Consider the following 25,880-nt stretch of genomic DNA (forward strand, 5'->3'; position numbering starts at 1 on the left):
AGATTTCACCTGGTGCCCCTGGAATCACAGACAATTCCACCACTGATCATTGTGTTCATACACTCACACAGAAACAAACTACGCAGCTTTGTCTTGTTTTTCTTTATTTTGAAAATATTTTGGAAACAAACACACACAACTAAATTATAAATATAATATAAATAAATTTATATTATAAGATTATTGCGGGGAAAAAAATACAGAAACAAAAAGATACACAAAAAAATAAATAACTATACACAAACTGGAATGCAAAATGTAGCAAATGTTCTACAGCCTTACTCTCCTTGCCTTTCTAGCAGCAAAGTCATCTATGATATCATCATAAGACAGCTGTTGGGAGACCACATGATTTATGCTAATGACTGAAAGTCCACTGAGACGTTCTTGAGCCATTGTAGATCTCAGGTAGTTTTTAATCAGTTTGAGCTTAGAGAAGCTCCTTTCAGCAGCAGCGACGGTAACAGGTAGAGTGGCAGAGATTCTCAGAGCGACCCACATATTGGGGTAAATTTCCGTCAGCTTCTTCCTGTGCAGGAAAGTCAGGAGCTCAATGTTTGTCATGTTTTTGATGGCAGATGTGGAAAGTTTTGCATTTCCAATACAAGTTCCCTGCCATCAATATCTGGCTGTCCATCATGACTTAAAGCTGTGCTCAGGGTCTGACAGTGCTCTAACAACTCTTCTTTGGACATGTTGGGAAAGTTGAGGAGCACTCCAAATTTAACAACAATAATATCTTAATAAAAACCTAAAGTAATATTGACAAACTATATATCATTTGAAACCTCATATTTGTTTTCATGCCAAGAGTTCAAAAGATAACACCAATTCAATTTTATGAGGAAAAAAAGGTCTGAAAATGTTTTAAATATAAAGAAAGATATTATGGATTCTCGATTTGTGATGTGGTTGCGAGCTATAACGCACATATGTGCTCTTTTTATGCATTTATTAGAGGTTGAATTCAAATCAAATACTAAATACTACAATTAAACACACAAACAGCAAGAATAATTACATCTGGTATTCACGCACAAAACTGTATTGAGCACTTCCCTAGCATACATACAGTAGTTACATTTTCAAAATTAATTTAGAAAGTGTTTGTTTTCCAGTAACAGTTAGATGGTAGCAATGTCCTACTAACTACACAGTACTAATTTAGCCAATTCAAATAAAAATACCATAAAATAGTGCACAAGTTCAACTAACTGTCATGATAAGCTATTTCAAATTAGCAAACGTTACTAGCATCGATCGTCGAACTAACTGCTAACTTATGCATAATGCAACATAGATAAACAGATACATCACATTCATTACCTCTATCTTTATCCCGTTTTTCTTCCTCTTCTCTTCTTTTTTTCTTCCCTGGGCACCAGAGGGCTTCGGTCTTTTTGACATAATGATAATTTATCTGTGAATTCGGCCATCCGTCACAATATCAAACAGGTAATGGATGTCTTTAAGTTTTTTTTTTTTTTTTTTTTTTTTTTTATTAACTAAGAATCAAACAAAGTCACTGTACAGTCAAAACTACAATAAAACATACATAAAGAGAAAAACAATACAGCCAGGGGGGAAGGCTAAATATCATGTAAATACAAAGAAGGACTCACATATAGAAATAGTTTTAATTGCTTTCTTATTATTTGAATTAAAAATAGTCTTGATATATATTTGAATTTCTTTTCAAGAACCAAAAACAAAGGTTGGGATTTACTATACTTACATTTATGTATATGAAATTTAGCAAAAATTACAATTAAATTTATAATATAGTATTCTTTCCTTTTATTTGAGGGGATATTAGTAAAACCAAATATAACATTATCTAAACATAAAGAAAAAGTGGGATCAATGTTATCAATAATAAATCTGGTCAAATCTTTCCAAAATTTCCTTACATGAGCACAATGCCAAAATAAATGAAACAAGGTCTCAGGCAATGTATTGCACAAAGAACAGTTCGAATCAATATCCTTTTTAAATTTAACAAGAAAAACATTAACTGGGTAGTATCGGTGTAAGATTTTGAAAGTTACTTCCTTGGATGTCTTTAAGTGCAGCAGGGCGGGGGGGAGATTGATACGTCACTCGGACCGGGGTGGATTGGGAAAGCAATGTAGTTATGTTTTTGTGGGATGATCGCTTTTTTTTTCTTCCTATATATATATATTAATCTGTAGTATTAAAGTTGTATTGTTAAAAAAAAAAAAAAAAAAACTCCTTTGGACGCTCAGGCGCCCCATGGGGTGGGCGGCGCCTCTAGCATTTGCCTATTCCGCCTATGCCACGGGCCGGCCCTGCATTAGATTAATGATGCTATTCCACACTTTTAGGATCATGAGGGGTTCTGTGTGGAGGATGGAGGAGCTGAACAAACAGCGTCATCTGAATCACGGGGTCTTGATTAAACTAGAGTGGGACAAAGCCATGGGATCAAAATCCCGTCAAATGTATTGCAGTCATGGATCCAAAAATAATAAGCATGAATAAAAATAATAAGCATGAATAAAAATAATAAGCTCTGATAAAAAAAAAAAGTTATAAGCGCAAAAGAAATAAAAAGCGCAGATCATCCACACAGGTCTCAGATGCGGAGGCAACTGATATTCGTCCTCCGTCACCCAGATTGAGTCACTGCGCCACCACGAGGATTTAGAGCGCATTGGGAATTTGGCTTTCCAAATTGGGGAGAAAAAGGGGAGCTCAGATAAAAAAATAACAAACATGAATCAAAAGTATATAAACACATTTAAAATATGCTACAAAAAATGCAATTAAATTAAAGCAAAGTCATCAGAATTGCAAACAAAATCATGTTTTCTTGGGAATATTGCTGTTTTTTGTACTCTGAATATTTTGCTCATATTTTAATTTATTTGTACGCTTACGCTGTATTTGTCTTTGCTTTTGTTTCCATGTTCTGCTCTTGGTTTTCCAAAACATTTGAGTACTTTCATGTAAATCAGGGGGCGTTTTGCGTCCCTATTGGTCCAGTAGTTCTTGATGGACAGCTCCTCCTCTAGCCAATCATCGGGAGAGGAGAGGTGACGTCACTCCCGTGCGACTGCAGCTGAATATTATATTATTTGTGCTTGATAGATTCGCGGCTTGTGTCTGTTTTGAGGATTTTCTGCATCTCTAGGACACGATGTTTGTCCGAGTTGGTCATTATCATCGTCCGTTAACACATGTATCGAGTCAGATGAGTTTAATTAACAGAGTCTTTAGTTTAGCAATTATTTAAAACTTCTTTGTTTGTAGGTTATTGGCTGAATATATAAAACTAACAAGGCTGTGTTGTTGTGGATGTTTGATGCATGTTTATTTTTAAGGGAGTGTTTATGATAGTTGGGAGAGAATGAAAACGAATGAATGGAAGTTTAAAGGAAAAGATGAATAAATAAATCATGATTGCATTACAGTTCAGTAAGTGTCTAAATGCAAATAAACCGCGAATCACCAAAAAATAAAAGTAGTTCTGAAAGATAGATGGTGACAAACATCATGTTGTAACAGACTGAACGCGGAAACAAAGACGAGAAACACGTGTCAGTGAATCACACGATCATTAAAGGTATGAACACTTTTATACTGCGAGAATTAAACATATTTTCAGATCTTATATAAATATCAGTAGATCAGTACAGGATCTATATATGTTATACAGTAATCTGTACACTATTAATGCAATGGTTTTGCTTTTATTTATTATTCAGAGAGACTTTAAAGCTCATTAATGGGTTTAAGAATGAAATGCAATCTGAACATTTTGTTGTTGTTCATGTTCATATCTGTGATTTTGCTGCAGGTAGTTTTTCCTCACTATAGTAAATAAATCCACAGCAGCGTATTTGAAAAGCTCCAGAAAGTTGCAGTGGTTTCTCTACTGAAGGTAAAGCTTCTGCTGTCTGTCTTTAAACACAGTTGAAGTACAAATAAAGGTTGTCATGTCATATAAAGAGATGTTAATGTTGCGTGTGCACACTGTTAGAGCCCTGCGTTACATGTGTTGTGTAGTGTGGGGTGTAGGTCGTGTGCTACATCAATGCAGAGTCTCTATTCTCTCTTCTCTCTGTCCTCATGACAGCTGAGATGCTGTAGACCCTGATACAGTTTTAATATACACATTTAACTGTTCCATCACTTTTCATTAGAGCTGATTATGCATTTAACGGCTAATGTAGAGATGTGCATATTGCAGAATATTTCATGCATTTATTTCTGTTTATGCAGGACGTCTGGACAGATGGAGAGTTCACTGACTGGCGCGTATCTCTTCCAGAACAATCAACCAATCAGCAACACTTCTGTTTATGTCTGCTGAATGAATAAAACGTGTCAGGATTTCAGTTTACTGGATTTATATTAATGTCATGGTAATATAACACAGCACAACACAATCATATACATATACTTTATATTCATTAAGAAATAAGAAAAGGTTTGTTAGATTTACTCTGATAAATGAATATGGAAATATATAATCAAGCTGTGTGAAATCGTGTGTTATTGGCAGGTCTTTACTCACACTGAGAGTTTACACACACTCTTCATAACCAGATGAAACTATGTGCACGTGTCTGCTGCTCTCCAAAAATATGCATTATCAAAGAATATCAAAAGGACTATTGTGTAAATTATTAATTATATTTTCTTGCTGTATGTTAATTGATAGAGCAAATAAAATGACTGAGTCTTGATTTAATCAGTGAAGATTAGAAATCAATATCCTTCTTTGAAGTCATGGTTTAAAATGATTAAACTAAGTAAGTGTTAAGGGTCAGTGTTTAAAGTCCCCGTGAACCGGAAGTTGCAAACGACTTTTCTCCAGTGTTGTGACGTATTTCCGAGAGAAACGGAATACTAAATGAGGCAAAATAGTGGGCGTGGCTTTTTTTTCCAACTAGCACCTGATTGGATCTAAAAAATTAGGCGTTTCATTCAAAAATGGAGGCAGATCTAAACGCAAGTTTACAATCGGTTGTTGAGGATTACTCGCCGCCTGAAACACCGCCAGCAGTCCCCTTCCTGCAGCAGGAGGAGGAGGAGGAAGATGAAGAACAGGAACACACGGAGGATCATTTCGTCACGGGGGAATCAGACCTTACATGTTTGAGCCGTTACATGCGGAGGGTTCGAATGGTCACCTGGACGTGGCGGCTCAGGAGCAAGTTCACACTCGCGAGCATCTCGATGTGTCCCAATGGTAACACTAATTGGAATTATAAAACTATTTTTATTTGCAATTACTGCTGAAACCTTAACCGTTATGATAGTAACATGCGTTTTATGTTTTCATAAGTTTTTGAATGTTGTACATTGTCTAGAATAGTTGCCTACATCTATAATTGACAGATAATTAAGCTTACCACGATTAAACCACAACTTTAATTTGTCAACTTAAACTGTACTATGCTTTTCATTCAGGTGCTCCTGTGGCTACTGCCAGCACATGGACACTGGTCTTGAAAGACTATGTTGTAGGGAGGTTAGGCAGGTTTGTGACAGAAGTGCAGAGAATGGGTATAATGTTATTAATCAGCCTATACATGACACAGCAGCTGAGTAGAACTGAAGATAGCAAACTCTATGACTTCAAAAACCGTAACATGTGTTAATACATTACATAACATATACTACAGTCTAGAATAAATTACTAATACTAGAGTAAAATACTAAAACTACATAATTGTTATATTATTTTATTATATAGGTTGTTGATAAATGTGCAGAAGCAGAAATGCAAACTGGATGCATGACTCAACACCCAGGTTTTGAAGCGGTCTGCTTGAACCCATGGGTTCTTCAAGTTGAATATGCATCCTTGGTCCAGTATTATGGTGACTATGACCAAGATGTTTTTACTATCGAAGAGTAAGTGAGTAATCATATCTGCAACAGTCAGTTTCTGTCCTGCAAAAATGCATTATGTAGTTTACTTTTTTTGTCTTTAGGCGATACCGTCACACCGCCTACAGGACCTTTGTCAGATGGTGTTGGGGCTACTTGGGGAAAAAAAATACGTGTTGTCCTCCCATCATGTGTTGTTGTTAAAATAAGATCCACATTCACATCAGAGAGATACACAGGCTTCAAGCTACCTTCACTACATCCACAATAGCAAGTGATGTGTATGTGAACTGTATGTAATAAATAATGACAAAGGACTTTAATTACACTTGATGTTTCATTTATTACATTTTAAAGATTAATTTTAACACTAAAAATTACAAACACACACTCTCTCTCTCGCTCACACTCACGCACTCTCTCTCTCTCTCTCTCTCTCACACACACACACTCTCTCGCTCTCACTCACACTCTCTCGCTCTCACTCACACTCTTTCTCTCTCACACACACACTCTCTCTCTCACACACACACTCTCTCTCTCTCACACACACTCTCTCTCACACACACGCACTCTCTCTCTCTCACACACACACACACTCTCTCTCTCACACACACACACACACACACTCTCTCTCTCTCACACTCACTCTCTCTCACACTCACTCTCTCTCACACACACACTCTCTCTCTCTCACACACTCTCTCTCACTCACACTCTCTCTCACACACACTCTCTCACACTCACACTCACTCACACTCTCTCTCACACACTCTCTCTCTCACACACACTCTCTCTCACACACACACTCTCTCTCACACACACTCTCTCACTCACTCCCACTCACTCTCTCACTCACTCCCACTCACTCTCACACACACACACACACTCTCTCTCACACTCACTCACTCACACTCACTCTCACTCTCTCACACACACTCACACACACACACTCACTCTCTCTATCTAAACCTGCTCCTACTCCATCTGTGTAAAACGGGACCAGGGTCTGACTTCAGATTCCTGTAGGTTGGGCTTGTCAAAGGCAGCACATAAGTGGTCTGGAACCTTCAGTTCATTAATCTGCTCTTGGTATGGGCCAGGATTGATGACCACCTCCTCAAAAAACAGTCTTAGCAGACTCTCCACGTAGTCTATAACACAAAAAATACAATGAACCTGGCATTTTTTAATTAGACATTTTTCTACAATTGTGATCAAACAACATTTTGGTCAATCAAACTGCATTTACCATAAACAACATGTATAATGTAATGTACGTGTTAATTGAACATCTAATTTTGCAGAAGATCTACATATTTTCCATATTTATTGTATGGTAACATTATCCTTTTATACTTACTGTAGGTTGGTTCTGTTTTTGTGTAGTGAAGGGAATGATCCCCCTTTTTGTATTTTGGCCATTTCACTTTGATAGACGGTTCACCACTCCGGTTGCATGCATACTCGCGATTGGAATTTTCATTATAGTGAAGAGCAGCAAGGTGCAACCTACATAGTTAAATTAAGAAATGAAAAGGATAAAATTGGTAAGTGGTAGTTGTTTAAAGTGTGATTAATTATGTGGATAAATTATGTATTTACAAATATAAGACAGTGTGACAGATGCACATACAGCATTATTTATGAACTTAAAAGACATTTAAACTGTCACACCTGTTCAACATTCCCAAAAAAGAGAATGCCACATTTTTCGGAGCAAATTTCAATATCAGGCTATGGAAGCCTTCAACTGTGGAGGTCTGATGGTGAGGGCTCAGTTTTGACACGTCTTTCAGGAGTCGCTGGTTTATCATCAGGTCGCAAAACCGTTCACAAGCTTTAGTGCCTAATAAAGACAGAGAGTCCTTATCAACATATAACTGTGTCATTTTTATGGCTGGAAATATCGATATAGATTATTAAATCCCATTGCATCTGTATATCACTATGGCACTTGAATTCAACAGACTGTTGTCAATCGTAATCTTTTATATTATAGTCATGGTTTATAAAAAATCAATCGTTTGACTCTTAGCAGAATCAATATTTTAGTTTTAGATTTCAGTATTATAGTTTTTAGTATTATAGTTTAAAGCATTATTTAATAAATATTTTTTTCCATAATGGAAAATTTAAAGGTATCTGAAATATTTCAGAATAAAATTCAATATCAAATTGAATTAGGATTAGAATTGAGTCAAGAGCTTGTAAATAGGAATTTAATCATAAAAACTCTATCAACCCAGCCATAGTTATCTTCATGGTTGTTACCAAACTAGGCTAATCATGTAGCATTATGAATCAACAAAATCCTTACTTGGTGTCAGCCAAGCTCGCATCTCAAGAGGTGGGTGGGCGCAGACTGGGAATAAGTCGCTGTTATGATTGTGCACATTTTGCACATGGTTGGTTACAGACTTCCACTTTTCCACGGCTTCTTCACCTGTCTTGGAAGAGGATGCACACCAGTAAAGGTGGTTTATGATACTTCTCCTCCAGGCCAGAACCTCTCCACAACTACGCTCTTTCCCTAGTGCATCGATCTTCTTGGCGAGACCTTAAGTAGCAATTACAGAAAATAAAATTAACTCAAATATTATACTTTAATCAGTTCTTAAAACTTAGTTCAAGTTCATTTGTGCTTTTGTCACTTGAGTCACAAGTTGTGATATTATGTTGCTGTTGTGTATATATCTGATTAATCTGAAATGCTGCCAAACAGTTACCCTTAGAGACATGCCAAGTATCAAAATAATGCTGGATGTCAGGTCGTTGCTCCCTCAGATACTTTTGTATCGAAGGATGCCGATCTGTGACAACTGCACCAACCCTTAACCCTGCTGATTCCAGGAACTGGAGGCTTCTCAAAAACCCTTCACGTTCCATGCGTGGACTTGCACCCACTTCATTACTCTGAGAGATGGAAAAAAAAAAACTCAATTTAGCAGACAAAAGACATGTTTTGAAATGTAAAAAAAAAAAACGACATTTACACTTTTATCCAAACAGTTAATAGATACCATATAAACCAAGACAATGAGTATGTTTACATGCACAATAATTTTAAGTTTTGATAGTTATCAAAGTGTTGCTGTGTTTGTATACACACTCATTGTGAGAAAGCCATACACAACAATGCCATTATAGATTAATGCAGTGCCATAGTAAATTGCATTTTTACCTGGATTAATTGAATGTCCACCACCTTGTTGTCTTCCAGGTTCATCATCGTGTAGCTTCCATACTTGGCACAGTGTCCTTCAGGGGAATCAGAGTAGAACAGAAAAAGTTTAGGAGGTTACTGGTTTATTGACCATATTTTTCCACATTGAACAACATTTTAATCCAATGTCTCTACAGTTTATTGCAAAATGCAAAATTCTTCAATGCTTCAGACATTTCATAATGCTTATACTGTGGTTGGAATGACCAGATGAAAGTGAATGTTGTTATTTTTCACTCAAAATGAACAAACCTGGGGAATCAGCTCTCATGTCACCACCCAAGACAACGGCCTTTCCAGAATGCCTTGCCATCTCCAGCATTGTGTTTTGTTCAGTCCTCCAGTGCCATAAAATTGTTGGCTGGAGAAAGTTCTTCTGATGAATAAAAAATGTCCTGGGACATATACATTCCAGACAGAGTGCTGACAGTACCTGGAAGATATCACATTACATAAGTATAAAAAATGTTTAACAATGACAAATTTATAAAATTTATTTTGTTTACACAAATAAAACCTTGTGGATCTGTATGAATGAAGCCCCACTGAATGCTACTGCTGCCGACAAATGCAAATTCCCAGCTGGTGTACTCTGGATGTGTGGCTGGCTGTTCCACTTTGTTTTTTGAGGCAGTGTGAACAGATCTATGCGATTTTGAAGCAATAAAATGTATATGAACAATATCCAATATGCCAATAATACAATAAATAAAATTATGTTTGTAACAATTTGTCAGTGCTACATTTATGATCACCTGCGTGATGGATACAAATGTCCCATTTACAAATGTCTCAACTGTGCAGGTATGGCAGCATGCTTGACACTTCCGAAACAGCTGTAGCAAATTGTCTTCATACACCATGTATTTCCTGGCTTTGTATGGTGGTTGGCAAACCCTGGACAATCATAACTCAGCAAATCATATCATACTTTCTAACAAGGCATCTTGATTGATCATCTCAAACCTGACCTATATACCATGACGTTTTTTAACATGTATGATGTTTTAATGATAACGACATTTAGACTTACTTTTCAATGCTCTCTTGAGTGATATCAGGCTCATAGGTGACATCTGAACACTGATTTGAGGTGTATGTTGAGCTCTCATCGAACACAGTGTCTTCCATGCGTGGCCTTTTAATTGGTGTTGAAGTGAGACACGGAGCTCCAATACCTGTACCAACACTCACACCAACAGAGAGGCCGAAAGGCTTCACCTGAATAGCTGAAATTTTCAACACACACATATGACAATCAAACACATGAAATAAAACAAGAAGACTATTACCAGTTAATACAATGAAGATAAACATAGCTAGTAGCATATAACTTTACCTTTACTCCGTCTTTTCTGCTTGTGGGTTTCCGTTTGAACCGACACATTTTTCAAAGATGGTGCATGACATTGACAGGCCACATCTCTTGTTACGGGCTGTATAACAGGAATTGCATTATGTTATGATATTGGTACAAGGGCAAAATAGATTGTGCAGGACTGCCAACTTTTGAGTTCAATTTTGAGTTAGAATTACGATTCAATTCATAAGCTTGAGATTCTGATCTTGATTCAATATTGATTCATTTGAATATACAATACCATTTTTAATGTTGTAAACTATACATGGAAACCTGTCTGTTGGTATCAAAATTGACAACTTGTATACAATTATATGTCGATTTTTAAAATAATTGAGCAATTGCATGAGACATGATTCATTTCAATAAGTAGTTCTATATTTTTCAACATAAGTTACCCTTTGTAAAGAGTAAGAGATGACCGTTATGTCGAATCTGTCTTGATTCAAGTGTCGCGCCAAAAACCAACATCACGGTTTGTGGCGCTGACGCTCAAAAGACGCAGCACTAAACATTTATTAATATGACAAAGTTATGTTGGCAGCCCTGTATGATGTTCAGCGTCTCAAGAGCTTGGTTGTAGATAGTTTAACTTACCGTCAAACTTTGTGAGGTACCAACGGTGTACACTGACGGGACCGCGTTATCTGTTAATGACAGATATCTCACAAACCCCATTTCGTGTTCTGTCCAATTTTTGAAGCATTCACGCGTGAAGTGCTTCGAGCACATCCGTGACCTCTCTGTTATCCCTCCTTCCTCGAAATGTAAAAAATCGAGCCATTTGGACCGTAACGAGGGAATTTTAGGGAATGGGAAAAGTGTTCCGTGAGTATCACAACCAAAAATGCACCTCCTCGCCATCTCTCCTTTCACACGCTGTCAATGCTCGCAAAAACACAGGCAGCCTGTCTACTGTCAGTTGGAGGGGCGTGGTTACAGATGTTAAGGAGACGCCTAAACCGTCAAGCCTACGTCATCAGGCAAGGTCCTCCAATGCAGAGGGGCGGGGAATTTTCAGATTTTGATTAAAGATTACGAAGCCAAAAATTTTTTTTGTGTGGATTGACTTGCATGGATGAATTGTTCACCACAAAACGATCAATTTAGGCAAACAAAGTAAGTATGGTCAATTTTGATTTCATGGGGACTTTAAACAAAGATTTTTTTTATGTAAGATTAATGACCAAAGTCTTTGAAGGTCATCTTGGATTAACTGCAGAAGTTCACATATATGAAATTGTTCTTGTTAATTGGCTGATGAAGGGTTTTGTTGGCAATTGATTGATAGTCTATGTATTCCATTTCAAGAGTGTAGTTCATCAATACACCGAGGTGATGCAGGCAGAGATCAGTGAGGTGCATCTCAGTTCAACTGAAATAGGTTGAGACAGGGATACAAATAGAATAATATTATCATTGATGCCATTCAATTTATTGCAGAGTTATAGATCATGAGAAATGTTTCTGGTTTTAAGTTTCGGCAGACATAACTAAAGCAGCCTATTTGTGACTTGATGGATAAATTAGGTGTATGCCTGACTAAATAGATGAGTCTTTAGTCTAGACTTAAACTGAGGGAGTGTGTCTGCATCTCGAATGGTATTAGGGAGACTATTCCATAGATTAGGAGATCAGCCCCTCTCGTGTCACCTGTGCTTTCTTGTAATGCCGGTTCCATAATGTCCTGGTCCTCCCATGAACAAATATTTTTGTGTTATGTTTAGGAGCGCCAGAAGTCCTACCTCCTTAGAGGGGGGCTATGTAACACCTGAGACTTTTGCCCTAGTGGCCATCAGAGGTCACTAGGAGTTTAGTGACTTTTAGTTTGAAGTTTTGTGTTTAACTTCTTGTTTCTCTGTTCCTGGTTCCTGGTTCCTGCCCTGATTGTTCCCAGCTGTATCTAGTTTACCTTGTTTTCCAGAGTGTATATAATGTCCTTGTGTTTGCTCAGTCTTTGTCAGTTGTTTTTCCTGTTACCCTTAATGGATGTAATGATTTGTTCTGTTTTCATGTTTTAGTTTCCTGTGTTTATTTTCCTGAGTTTTTGTTAAATAAGCCTGCACTTAGATCCTCTTTCTCGCGACTCTTCCCTGCAAACGTTACAGAACAACTGACCAATATATCGATCTAGCTATGTCGGGCAGGGCTGTCTATTTAGGACTATTCATTGGGCTTTTATGCCTTGGTGAACCAGTTGAACTGGAGTGACTCATCTCAGTTAAATTTTATGGATTGGTCTACATTTTTATGGCAATAAAGGTTTGCCAGAGATGGGAGAGCTCACATCAAAAATCACCCTGGAGAGTCTATACCCTTCATGTGAGCATAACAATGTTCTCTTGTCAAAGGTAGTCTCAACTTCTGTAGTCCCGGTGGATCCTCTCACACCAAAGGTGGCACCCGTTATGTTCACGCCTAGCCAGCGCCCATGCTTGCCACGGTCAACAAGCCAGCAACCACGCCTACTACGGAAAACAAAGAGCCTAGTCCTGAAGCCTCATCTATCCCAAAGTAATTGCTTGAAGCCTCTTCCATCCCAGAGCCAGTGCCTGAAACCTCGTCTGTCCCAGAGACAGTGCCTGAAGCCTCATCCGCCCCAGTGCCAGCATCCTCGACCACAGAGGCTGTTCCCCTGCAATTGCCTGTGTTCACGAACATGGAGGATTAGTGACTTTTAGTTTGAAGTTTTGTGTTTAACTTCTTGTATCTCTGATCCTTCCCTGATTGTTCCCAGCTGTATTTAGTTTACCTTGTTTGCCAGAGTGTTTATAATGTCCTTGTGTTTGCGCAATCTTGGTCAGTTGTTTTTCCTGTTTCCCTTAATGGATGTAATGGTTTGTTCTGGAGCCATCATTACTGAATCTCTAGACTGATTCATTAACCCTTCCCCACATTCTCGCAAACTCTGTTTAACTTAACAAAGCATAGTGGGAAATGTAGTCTTACTCCTTTGTGTGGGGATCTGTAGTCTTAATGCTGAACAGAATAATATCAGTGGCAAAATATACTACATTTCTGTTATCACTACTCAACACTATTCAGTATCCCTATTTATGACTATCATTATTCTAATTCATTCACAACAGATGCTCCATGTGCTGAAGGTTTTTAAGATTGGATGTCAGACATCAGATACAAATTTATAAACAAAATGATGATCCAGTGCTCAGAGTCAAATGACACAGGCAAAGATTAAAAGAAGCCAAGATTGATTCAGAGTTCACAAAGACACAGAAACTCCACCCTCATACACTAACCAGGAAGTTCTTGTTTCACTCTTTACTGTCGTGCTGACTGTTCTGTGAATATTTGGACAAAATCAAAAAAGGAATCAGTGATCAGTTCTAAACGAATGGAAACACTTTCAAAAGGATTTATTGATGTTTGTTTCAGAGTCGACAGCAGATCTTTGGTGATTCTGATGTTTATTCATTATTGAAAGCATTATTTAGAAAGTGAAAGTAAATTTCAGATCGTTGGAGCTTTTATAAGCAGTGAAAATGGATTCACTCTCTGTGGAAGAATTTTCTTGTCCCGTGTGCTGTGAAATCTACAAGAATCCTGTTCTTCTGTCGTGTAGTCACAGTGTGTGTAAAGAGTGTCTTCAACAGTTCTGGAAAACCAAGAGAACTCAGGAGTGTCCCGTCTGCAGGAGATCTTCAAAAGAAGAACCTCCTTGTAATCTGGCATTGAAGAACTTATGTGAGTTGTTTGAGAAGGAGAGAAATGAGAAGGTGAGAACTGAAAAGAAGAGAAATGAGAAGGAGGGAAATGAGGAGGAGATCTGCAGTTTACACAGTGAGAAACTCAAACTCTTCTGTCTGGATGATAAACAGCCGGTGTGTTTAGTGTGCAGAGATTCAGAGAAACACGTCAATCATAAATTCAGACCCATCAGTGAAGTTCTTCCATCTTACAAGGTACGACAAACTTTCTTGAGTCATATTAACGGAAAAACATGTATGTAATTTATCTACACATATTTATCGGTACAAACATTAACAAAGTCTCAACTTTATGGGATTTAAACCTCATGATGTTTCAGCCCCCTACAGGTCCTTCATCAGACATCTGTACCATTGAAAGTCGTAGTATTTGTGATTTCTCTCGCTCCAATAGAAAGTGAATGTTTTCTGATATCTTCTAGAGGTGGAGATGAGAGCTCAGGGGTCTGTTTTAATGGAAAAAGCAGAACGGTCTACTTGGATCATTTGCACCTCTTAATTATGATATTATTAATATGTGTTAAAAATGGCATAAATGATGCCTTCTCAGGGCACTTCGAAGGGAGAACAATTATGCCAAACTGTGAGGTCATTCAAAATATAATTTGAAATAAATTACTTAGAAAGTCACAAATGTTATTTTTGAGCCCCACTTTCAGCCCTCTGAAGCTCTCGCAGTGGCAGGTAAAGTCTTAAAAGGGAATATGCCACAGGGATGATCACTTCTAAATGAGACGCACCCTTTAGTAACTGTTGAAGGAATATTCCCAGTTTAATAGAAGATAAATCAAGAGCATTTGTACCTTAATGTTGATTACCACCAAAAATTATTTCGACTCGTCCCACCTTTTCTTTTTAAAAAGACACTTTTTTTTTTGCTGTGAGACATTTACAATGGAAGTCAATGGGGTATTTTTGGAGGGATTAAAGGCAGAAACGTGAAGCTCATAATTTTATAAAAGCACTTATATGAATTCTTCTGTTAAAACTTGATCATTATTTGAGCTGTAAAATTGTTTAAAGTGTTACATCATCATGGCAACGAGCTTGTAAATTGAATATAACTTTACACAGATGCGGTTATTAAGTGATTTTATCACATTAAAATCATATTAACACACATTGTTTATGTCTTGTGTCTATACTTTTGAAACCGTATTTTAACGTTTACAGATTAAACCCCATTGACTTGCATTGTAAGTGTCTCACTGGAACACAGATTTTTGCATTTTTTAAAGAAAATGAGGAACGAATCAAAATAAATTTTTGTGGTAATCAACATTATGACACAAATGCTGTCCATTGAGCTTCACTTGTATCCACCTTTTTCCTGTCGTGGAAGTGTTGTGCGATTTATAATGAAAGTTTGATTATCTGAGTGTATAGATGACATGAAGCGATGGCTCAAGGTTAGTTACTGTGACGAGGAAGGTAAGGAATTAGGATCTAAATGCAGCATTATTAAACTGAAAAATAAACAAGTTAACTCAGAAGGAAAAGCAAAACACAGGGAACCTGGCACAGACAAAAACATTCATACATACAAGAACTGACAAACTAACTGGGGGAAGCAAGGGCTTAAATATACATGGGAACGAAGAACACCTGGGGGAAACAAACAGGGAAAATGACAGAGCCCCCCCTTTAAGGAGCAGATTCCAGACGCTCCACAGGGCCGAGGCAGAGTCAGGAGGCCTGGGAGGTGGCCGCTGGACAGGGACTGGGTCAGGAGGCCTGGGAGGCGGCCGCGTGACAGGGACTGGGTCAGGAGGCCTGGGAGACTGCCGCAGGACAGGGACTGGAGGTCTGGGAGGCAGCCGCGGGACAGGTACTGGGTCAGGAGGCCTGGGAAGCTGCTGCAGCACAGGGACTGGGTCAGGAGGCTTGGGAGGTGGCTGCTGGACTGGGTCAGGAGGCCTGGGAGGCAGCCGTGGGACAGGGTCAGGAGGCCTGAGAGGCGGCCGTGGGACAGGAGGCCTGGGACTCGGCTGCGGCACAGGGACTGGGTCAGGAGGCCTGGGAGGCAGCCACGTGACAGGGACTGGGTCAGGAGGCGGCCGTGGGACAGGGACTGGATCAGGAAGCCTGGGTAAGGTGGACGGAACCGCAGAAGGAGGAATAGTCTCGGGGGGATCGGGTGGAGCCGCGGGAGGAATAGTCTCTGGGGAGCCGTGGGAGAAATAGTCTCTGGGGGAGCGGGCGGAGCCGCGGGAGGAATAGTCTCTGGGGGAGTGGGCGGAGCCGTGGCAGAAACTGGGGAACCGAAGCCTTTCTTATTTTCCTCCTCCGGACTGTCGAAGTTGGCAACGCTGGCTCTGAGACAGTCGAGGCTGGCAAAGCTGGCTCTGGGATAGTCGAGGCTGGCAACGTGGGCGTTGGCTGTGGCAGGCGTGGGCGTTGGCCGTGGCAGGCGTGGGCTCTGACACTTTAAGAGGATTCTCAGAGGCGAACATCTCTAAAATTAAATTCACTTACTCTACCCATGTGTAGTCACTGGTCTCCGGCAATTCCCTCCATTCATTGGCAAGGAGGCCGATCTGGTACAGTGACTTCAAGTGGCCATCAGCAAATCCAGTGCATCTGGTTATGGTGCTGAACAGACGAGAGTATTCAATGATAGGGAGGTTCGCTCGTCTCAACCGGATAAAGACCATCCATCTTTTGGTCAGTTCTTCTGTGACAAGGCAGGCAAGGAATTAGGATTTAAATGCTGCTTTATTAAACTGAAAAATAAACAATTTAAGTCAGAAGAAAGGAAATGAAAAACACAGGGAACCTTGCACAGACAAAGACATTCATAAATACAAGAACTGACAAACTAACTGGGGGAAACAAGGGCTTAAATATACATGGGAACGAGGAATAACTGTGGAAACAAACAGGGAATGAGAAATAATCAGGGAGAACCAATGAAGGAATAAAACTACAAGGACTACAAAACTAACACAGGAAACTAAACAAGAATTACAACATAAAAGCACAAAAATAAAGGACAACAGGGAATATGACAGTTACATTGATATCATGAACTTATTTAGAGTTGTTTTGAAAACCAACAACTGCAACTCAAGTCTGAGCCTGAACTCATTTTGACTCCAAATAACACTTAAAATGGTTGTTGTCCTCCGTCTTGATCGCTTGTTTCGGTAGTTTTTACATTGATTCCTATCAGAGGTGTCACGACCTTTCAGACTGAGGGTGCACGTGCCCCCTTACATTCTTTGAAATGCCAAAAATTAATTTGTACCTTTTGATTTATATAATAATAGTAATTGTCAGAATGTTCTGCATTTTGAATATGTTCTTGAATAATTTAACAGATTTGTACAGAAATAATAAATATCACATTGTGTCATTAATCCATGGACATTATTATCTCTCAGATTCTGGACTTTCACAGATTTTCACTTTGTTAAATTTCAGGAGGAACTCAATACAGCACTGAAGTCTTTACAAGAGAAACTCAAACGCACAGAAAACATGAAAGGAGAGTTTGATAAATCAGTTGGACACATCAAGGTGAGGATACAGAATCAACAATCAAACACATTTGCTGATAAATGATGTGATGTGTGTGAATGCAGAGCTGATTGAAGTGAATTTGATGTGATTTCAGACTCAAGCTGAGCACACAGAGCGTCAGATTAAAGAGCAGTTTAAGAAGCTTCATGAGTTTCTCCGACATGAAGAAGAAGCTACAATCACTGAACTGAGAGAGGAAGAGGAGCAGAAGAGTCAGATGATGAAGAAGAAGCTTGAGGAGATGAACACACACATCGCAGCTCTTTCACACACAATCAAAGACATGGAGGAAATGATGAAAGCCAATGACGATGTCTCATTTCTAAAGGTGACAGTCAAACTCTCATCATTGATTTCTGCTCTTATTGATCATTTGAGGAGCTCATCAAATGTTTTTTGTCTTTTGCAGAACTTTAATGTGACAATGGAAAGGTAAGTGTCTCCTCTCTATGGTTGTGAAGTCAAAGTCACTGCAGTACTGACTCCTGAATGTTCTTCCAGAGTCCAGATCTCACAGCCGGATCCACAGATGACTTCTGGAGCTTTCATTCATGTGCCACATTACTTGGGCAACCTGACATTCAGAGTCTGGAAGAAGATGCGAGACATTGTCCACAAGAGTGAGTCCACAAAACATCTCTGCTCGCACACTGAGAGTGTGACATTTGAATATTTACACAAAAAAACAAAAGTGTGTCCTCCATTATAAACATGACAATAATATATACTATACACACTTTTAATGTTTGTGTTGTGATTCACTGTTAAACACTGATAATAAAACATGAGTGTGTAACTAATAACAACACTGACAATATCTGATAGTGTTTCATCAATATGACAAGTGTTCATAATTCATAATAATCTGTATATGATTCACTCTTGATGATTATATGAACATCTGTTGATTGTTTTCTCTCATCAGCTCCTGTGATTCTGGATCCAAACACTGCAAGTCCAAATCTGATTCTGTCTGATGATCTGACCAGTGTGAGATACAGCAAGAAGAGAAAAATATTACCTGATAATCCAGAGAGATTTGACTATTATTCATGTGTTCTGGGTTCAGAGGGGTTTAACTCAGGAACACACTGCTGGGATGTGGAGGTTAAATACAATAATAACTGGACTCTTGGAGTAACTACAGCATCAAACAAGAGGAAGGGACTTGTTTTCTTTAACACTGATGTCTGGAGTGTGGAGTGTGATGAGAATGATGAGTTTCGTGTCACACAGAATCTTGAGCGTGTGAGAGTTCATCTGGATTATGACGGAGGAAAAGTGTCATTCTCTGATCCTGTAACTAACACACATCTACACACATTCACACACACATTTACACACACACTCTTGCCATTCTTCTATAGTTTTCATGGAGGTTCCCCTCTGAGGATTTTACCAGTTAAATTCACAGTAATATCTGATCCTGCTCACTGAACATCTCACAAGTATTTAGTCATTGATGCAATCTTAGAACATTTAGGTTAAATATGTCAATAATAACTCAACATAGTCTACAAAAACTCAACAGATAAGATTGAATGATCTCATCAGGCATATGAGTGAGTTTTCTTAACATGATTTTTGTCATTTGTAAGTTCATAGAAATCAATTAAATGTGATCATATGTTTGATATTTGCTCCACACTTCATCTTTACCAGTTTACTCTCATCTTAACTACCAGTAACTCACTGAACCTTTAATCTAACCAGCTCCGTCTCATAAAGGGGCGATTGAAGATCCAGAATACAGTGTACGATTACAGGATTTTACAATCATTTTCATGCATTTGTCCACCCGATCTCTTCATTCAGTTGTCTTTTGTAACTTGTATGTTGACAAAGCAGTTCATCTCTCTCCCAAAATGCTCCACAATCACCAAAAGATTTCCTACATGTCTTAAAATAAGTGCACTCAACTGAAGTGTCTGTTATATCTTCTCAGTGAAGTGTTAAAACTCTGTGATAAAAGAATAAATGAAAGTATATTTACAGTATGAAATGAGCATTAAAGAGGGTTTAAACAATAACAAATCAGATGAAAATATCTGACAGTGTTTCAGCAACAATCCAAGAGTTTATTTATAATAATTCACTCATGATAATTATATTAATATCAGAACTTGCTCTTTCAGTTTCTGTGATTCTGGATCATTATTTAGATTATTTCTGATGTGCTGTGAATGTATGATAAAGATTATATGTCCATTCTGAATAAAACATTAATCATTTAATTGTGTTATGTCTTGATGCACCTCTAGATGGCGCTATGAGCCAATTTAAAGTGAAAATAAATAATTAAATCCTTAAAATGAGTGATTTTGATGTGACAGATCGGAGGACAGGACACAATCTGAGCCTCAAAATCTCACTCACAGTCTTAAAAGGGAGGATGAAAAACAGGGAATATTCACGAGACAGCTGAAGAGAATTACAGTGTGGGAGAAGAGAGAGAGGAAACAATCTGTAACCCATTGACGTTTCCTCAAGTGTGTGTTGGAGTTTAGGTGCTCAGGAAGTGAAGTGAATATATGATGCCATATGATAAGTTCTTATATATATATATATATATATATATATATATATATATATATATATATATATATATATATATATATATATATATATAATTAGGCTATTATTATATTTTTTAAGAGTCCTTGTCAACAGGAGGTGGAACATTAGTAAATGAGAGAGGAAACGGCAGGGGGCTGATATTATTCTGTAAAATTGGGTTATGAAACTTAAAGAGGTGAAGATAAAAGCGGCAAACACCTTTAAAATCTCCAAAACAACCCGAGAGCGTGCGCGCTCTCCTGGACGCGCGCCTTTGATGTGGCTTCCGTTGATTTCCACCGTGAGCGCGAGGAGAGAAACGCGCAGGTGGGTCACTGACGTCATTGACAGGTGGACCCGAGTGGGCTTTTCTCGCCGTTTTAAAAAAGAAAATCCCCGCTCCCATTTTCCAGAGAGATGCGCGAAAACAAGCGTCCCACTCATTTCAGTGTGCTAGTGGAATCATCATTCAATATATAAATGTGCAACTGAGATGATTCAGAGAAAGGAGAGAGAGAGAGAGAAAAGAAAGATAAGATCAGGGTCAGATATTTTAATGCTAATTTTAGTACTTAAACTCAAACCCTCTGGACCACCTATGCGCGCCCCCGCAGTGCGCGCCCCCGCTTCTGTCATTCCAGAGTGCGCAGTCACTTCCCAAACAAACAACGCGACACACCCCAGCAATAGATGAATTAAGAGCAGATTATTCTACTAATGCAGCTGATAGTCTCGCGTGACATCTCATACAGATATCTGATATGCCAATATATGTAAAACACAAAGAATACTGTAGATTAAACACATGTTTCACTGATATAAGTCACTTGTACATACTTATATGGAACGTTTAAAAATACTACAAACATGACTGTTTATATACACCTACACTCAAATATAAATATATAATAAATATATAAATATAAGATTGATGCATTCCTATTTCTCAACAACGTTCCATCAAATTGTATTATGCACCCCCCACCCACCCCCCACACACGCCCCAAAATTAAATGAATAAAACGTATAATATATATATATATATAGGACTATACCTACATAAAAAATGTTTTGCAGTGCAACTTAAATGCCTAAATCTTAAATCTCCTAAAAAAAAAATACGTTTTAAATGTATTTATTTATTTTTAATTCTTCTTATTATTATTTTCTTTAAAAAGTTTATACTTCATTTTTTATATTATATAATTATGTTATTATATTATAAACTTTTTAAGATTTAGGCATTTAAATTTCACATTATATATAATGATATTACATAATAATAATATTAATAATAATAATAATATATAGCAGCCCTAATTATATTATATCTTTTTTATTTATTTATTTATTAATGACTTTTTTCATTGAATGTAAGATTCGTGGAATTTTGAACAAAAAAAAAATAAATAAATATAATATAATATATACATATAGGCCCTACATACATATTTAAAATGATTTATTTATTAATTTATTTTTCGTGGAATGTGGCTTTACAAGATTCATTGAAATTGACATTTATTTGGAAACCAAAAAGAAACCCTATATGGGGTCAAATATGAATCAACTAACAATCAAATAAAGTCCTGCTGGATGAACTGACATTTCTACTGGATTCGTGATTATTTGTTTTGTAGAGTTTTATTGGCTATTGTGTAATCTTTATCAAAACGCTGCTTGTGTTTTATTGGGGTCAATAATGTCTTGCTACTGGACAATTCAAGGAAATCAAGTTTAAAATCCTTTTCTAAACCCTGCGGTTATCTTAATTGTATTATGTATTAACTCTGTTCTGGTCTATTATGTGAAAAATCCTCCCCATGAGGATCACGTAGAATTGATGTCTTTTATAACTTCATTTAGGGAGTTAACAACCATCAATAACCCCAACAACAAGATATGAAGCAGACAATAGTGTCTTACATACTGTATATATTTATGCATACTTTTATATATGAAATGTGTTTGTTTTAACATGATTTTGGTCTTCAGTTAGTCTGACAATGCAGAATCAGTAAATAACAGTGACACTTTTATATGTACTGTTATTAAAATAACAGAACTAGCCCTCATTATTTTGTTCAATAACGTGTATTTGCCTATAATACTCCTGAAAGCTGTGATTATTAGTTGATATGTATCATTTTGCCCTTTTAACCATTCAACCGACTAAATTCTATGGAAACAAACAGTCCATCCCACACACACACACAGTGATCTTGTCTAAGTTTGGAAACCTGGAGCAGAAACACCACCAGGGCCTGTGGGCGGGGGAGTGACGTATGAGGCTCCAAAAATGCCCATATTTGGATGTGCTGCCTGACGTCACCGAAAGAGGCCCAGTGCCTCTTTAAAGGTAGTCAGCCTTACATAACAGACAGAAATCGAGATGAAAAGAAAAGCCAAACACACTAGAAAGTTATATTTCAATATCTTTACTTAAATAAACAGCGCACACACATAAAAAAAACACATTGTAAACATTGTGACATTGTTGACACAGGTCAGGATCAACCCGACTAGAATAATAATTTATAATGAGTTCAGGAAATGTTGCGCAACAATATGCGTTTGCATGAACCAACATACAATTGATCATGACAAAAACCATATTTCGTCTTCGTACTCGGCTCTGGCGAGCTCAGTGTCCGTGCCGCTCTGGACGAGGGTTCGGCACCACCGGAAACACCCTTTCACAATGTCCAAAACCAGGTGACCCCCCCCCCAGTGCCGTTCAGTTGTAGAGCTTAAACAGTTCTCCAGTGTTCTTTCTGTGTTTGCAAGAGTCAACGTTCAGTTTAAAACGCTTCTAGTTTGCTGGTCAGCATGAGCTGACAGCCGCTGTCCATGTGTCTCAAGACCTTCTGTTTGAGTTGGGCCACCTGTTCCCGAAGTGCCGACGCGGTGTTGGACAGTCCGGCGTTGTCGGACTTCAGAACCTTCACTTTGTCCTCCAGGCGCGCGATGCGTTCCAGTTTTCGCTTGCGGCATTTTGTTGCCGCAAGGCGATTTCGCAGCTTCTTGCGCTCCGCCTTGATGCGCTCTTGGTTGTCCATGTCGATCGGGGACATGGGAGGCGAGCCGTCGCTGCTGTGCATGTCCGGAACGGTTTGGGGCTCCTCTTTAAACGCCACGAAGCGCTGGAACGCGTGCGTGTTTTCCGGGTGTTGGTTCTGCTGGATGTGGGGCGGTAGATAGTTGATGTTAGCGGACGGGTGGCTCGGCGCTGGGCAGTATGCGTTTAGCGTCGTGTAAATGGGAGGCTCAGACTGCAGGGAGGAGCCGAAAACGGACGCAGTCGTCGAGCACGTCGTCACGCCACCGGCTCCAATCGACACGTTGGGCGGGGGCATCTGGTTCATCTTGTGCAGGTCATCCAGAGCCTTGACGAAACCCTCAGCGAAGCCCTCCTGTTCATCGGTGATGCCCCGACTGTAGACGTACTGTCCCGGGGTGGGCGTCGTCAGGACCCCGTTGCTGTTCTGGATGATGAGCCTCTCCAGCTCTGGCGAGGCGAGTTTGAGAGACCCGACATCAGCGGGGCCGGTCTGATACAGGTCCGATTTGAGGTTCCGATAAGGCTCGGACAGACTGAAGTTCATGCCGTGCTTTTGGAGTTTATAGTCGTGTAGCATGGCATCGGAGTGGCCGTAGCCCAAAAGGAACGAGTCGTCGTGATAAAACGGTTGCTCCATTTTTGTACTCATAGAGTTGTTCTGAAGCAGCAGCTTGTTACTTGCTCTTGCCGTGCCTGTCAGTTCAATGTCCGCTTTATATCAAGTGTAAAACCGCTTGAAAAATCACGGAGAGTCAGTGAAACACGCAGCGTGCCGCTCCACTCTCCGTATGTCGAAGTCCGATGTTCCGCTGCTCCTCTTGAATGAATGAAAGCACGAATGTTTTAGAACAACACTCTGATGTTTCTCAAAGTCAACGCTGTTTTACAGAGATGCTGCTTTGATTTGATCTGATGCGTTCACTCGTGTGGATCGGTATCCCAATTCGTTTTTATAAGCGAGCCCCGCACTGACAGCTGGTCACGCCCCAACTGCGCATACGTCACACGCGTCGTGACGTCACTGTCGGGAACTACTGCGACAGTAAACAAGCCCGAGGGCGAAGCGCTCCGTGTATTAAAGCGTACAGGGCATCTTTTAACACAACATTTTCAGTGAAGTGTTTATGAATATATTCAGATAATGTCTGTTTTGATGCAAGGAAGCACATTGAACCTTATGAGGTAGGTTATTATTAGTCGTCACGCCTATTTGTTTGATCAAAAAAGGCGTATGCTGTTTTATTTTAATCTGTTATGTGCTGAAGTATGTACAGAACATTTTATCCTAGGATAAACACACCCTTATTGTAGGATAAAGCAGATTAAAATTATTCCATTATGAATTTGTCGCAAAAAAAAAAAAATAACAAAATACCGTGATATTATTGTATTTTGATTTATTGACTTTTAATAAACTATTTGCCAGGGGATTAAAACGTCGCTGTTATTTTCCAACATGCTGAATCTGCAGTGAAAGTAAATCACTGGTCATTACGGGCGCTCACACACACACCGACTTCCTGTAGGAAGTTTGCGGTCCAAATATGGGCACAATGACTTCGAGTTCCTTTGTCAGGAGCAGATCTGCCCGCCCACTTTATCTTGCTGAATAGAAATACCTGCTCAACAAGTGACCCAACCTATTAATCCAGACAAAATATAAACTCACCATTTTATTACCACATCTCAGACATAAATCACTCTCAAGACAAGAGACTCCCAATACTCAATGATCAATATACAATAATAAAATAATACAAACTGATGAAATATGTGTGTGTGTGTGTGTGTGTGTGTGTGTGTGTGTGTGCCTGGATATTCAGGCTTTTTGCATACAGATTAAAGGCTTTTTTGTACATACCACTGTAGCTGTGCAGAGTGAATAATGACAATAATTTGCCATAATCATTATATTGAAAGCTATAATCACAATTATGAAAGCATGCGCTGCACATGTACACCAGTAACTTTAAGATATCACATTTTTGCCTAAAGAAATAATCTCTGATTTGGCTGCTTAAAGACCTTTTTAGTTGTATCCAGTTTGTTTGATGTAAGAAAGCCATATTAAACAGTCCCGTAACATGAATCTGAGTGTTATCTGATCACTTTCGTCTTCTCAGGTAGTTCAGAGACAGCAGGACAGGTGTGTGTGTGTGTGTCTCATTTCCACCCACGTGAATCCAGCTAAAGAGTAACATAGTCCATCTGTTTTTAAAGAGGTGTATACAGTCAGGTTAAACTGACACTGTGAGTTTATTTGATGAAATCACTGAAGTCTAGAGCAGTGAGAGTTTAAGCTCCAGAAATGGGATAAAACCCTCCTCAAAAAGCTGCAAAGAGTAAATCGATGGAAAATGACCTGACATGTATCATGGCATATTTATTGGTAAACTCGTACTTAAACAAACTCCTCCTAGACATTTCATCAGATCGACATCATATTTGGTTATTCTAATCTAAAGGCCTTGGCGATGCTAATTTGTAAAGCTTTTGAGTTTTCACTGCACGGTGCGGCCGTGACGGTCTGATACATTTTTATGTTTCGGCATAAAACAGGAAGTT

The 25,880-nt window shown here is 38.7% G+C and overlaps 3 protein-coding genes and 2 long non-coding RNA genes across 6 annotated transcripts; 2 read left to right on the forward strand and 3 right to left on the reverse strand.

Moving 5' to 3' along the window:
* Positions 1-3,079: 3,079 nt before the first annotated feature.
* Positions 3,080-6,171, forward strand: LOC127652472 (uncharacterized). Of its 2 annotated transcripts, XR_007971717.1 has the most exons (4): positions 3,080-3,586; positions 3,821-3,904; positions 4,246-4,388; positions 5,726-5,760. It is a non-coding gene; the product is annotated as an uncharacterized LOC127652472 (long non-coding RNA). The 2 variants fall into 2 exon arrangements; XR_007971716.1 differs by having other exon boundaries at positions 4,246-6,171.
* A 589-nt stretch (positions 6,172-6,760) lies between these two features.
* LOC127652376 (uncharacterized) lies at positions 6,761-8,751 on the reverse strand. The gene is made up of 5 exons (XM_052138481.1): positions 8,592-8,751; positions 8,309-8,422; positions 7,540-7,711; positions 7,226-7,374; positions 6,761-7,016 (listed from the first exon to the last, which is right to left on the reverse strand). The coding sequence occupies exons 1-5, from the start codon at positions 8,749-8,751 to the stop codon at positions 6,841-6,843; spliced, it is 771 nt and encodes a 256-aa protein (XP_051994441.1). The 3' UTR covers positions 6,761-6,840.
* A 170-nt stretch (positions 8,752-8,921) lies between these two features.
* Positions 8,922-9,703, reverse strand: LOC127652477 (uncharacterized). The gene is made up of 3 exons (XR_007971727.1): positions 9,606-9,703; positions 9,341-9,521; positions 8,922-9,123 (listed from the first exon to the last, which is right to left on the reverse strand). It is a non-coding gene; the product is annotated as an uncharacterized LOC127652477 (long non-coding RNA).
* A 4,023-nt stretch (positions 9,704-13,726) lies between these two features.
* Positions 13,727-19,872, forward strand: LOC127652433 (nuclear factor 7, ovary-like). Its single transcript, XM_052138590.1, has 6 exons — positions 13,727-14,371; positions 17,600-17,695; positions 17,793-18,026; positions 18,108-18,130; positions 18,200-18,318; positions 18,624-19,872. The coding sequence occupies exons 1-6, from the start codon at positions 13,952-13,954 to the stop codon at positions 19,133-19,135; spliced, it is 1,404 nt and encodes a 467-aa protein (XP_051994550.1). The 5' UTR covers positions 13,727-13,951; the 3' UTR covers positions 19,136-19,872.
* A 1,886-nt stretch (positions 19,873-21,758) lies between these two features.
* LOC127652454 (transcription factor JunB-like) lies at positions 21,759-24,257 on the reverse strand. The gene has a single exon (XM_052138614.1). The coding sequence runs from the start codon at positions 23,962-23,964 to the stop codon at positions 23,056-23,058; it is 909 nt and encodes a 302-aa protein (XP_051994574.1). The 5' UTR covers positions 23,965-24,257; the 3' UTR covers positions 21,759-23,055.
* Positions 24,258-25,880: the final 1,623 nt, after the last annotated feature.

The sequence above is a fragment of the Xyrauchen texanus genome, chromosome 12, assembly GCF_025860055.1.
Source record: "Xyrauchen texanus isolate HMW12.3.18 chromosome 12, RBS_HiC_50CHRs, whole genome shotgun sequence".
Taxonomy (NCBI): domain Eukaryota; kingdom Metazoa; phylum Chordata; class Actinopteri; order Cypriniformes; family Catostomidae; genus Xyrauchen; species Xyrauchen texanus.

Excerpts from the sequence above, each read along its gene's own strand:
- LOC127652376 (XM_052138481.1), bottom strand. The coding sequence starts at position 8,751 with ATGGAACGTGAAGGGTTTTTGAGAAGCCTCCAGTTCCTGGAATCAGCA. Across the intron at positions 7,375-7,539 it reads TTTTTGGGAATGTTGAACAG|GTTGCACCTTGCTGCTCTTC; the intron begins GTGTGACAGTTT and ends TTAACTATGTAG. Across the intron at positions 7,017-7,225 it reads AAAAACAGAACCAACCTACA|ACTACGTGGAGAGTCTGCTA; the intron begins GTAAGTATAAAA and ends TTTGTGTTATAG.
- LOC127652433 (XM_052138590.1), top strand. The coding sequence starts at position 13,952 with ATGGATTCACTCTCTGTGGAAGAATTTTCTTGTCCCGTGTGCTGTGAA. Across the intron at positions 18,027-18,107 it reads ACGATGTCTCATTTCTAAAG|AACTTTAATGTGACAATGGA; the intron begins GTGACAGTCAAA and ends TGTCTTTTGCAG. Across the intron at positions 18,131-18,199 it reads TTTAATGTGACAATGGAAAG|AGTCCAGATCTCACAGCCGG; the intron begins GTAAGTGTCTCC and ends ATGTTCTTCCAG.
- LOC127652454 (XM_052138614.1), bottom strand. The coding sequence starts at position 23,964 with ATGAGTACAAAAATGGAGCAACCGTTTTATCACGACGACTCGTTCCTT.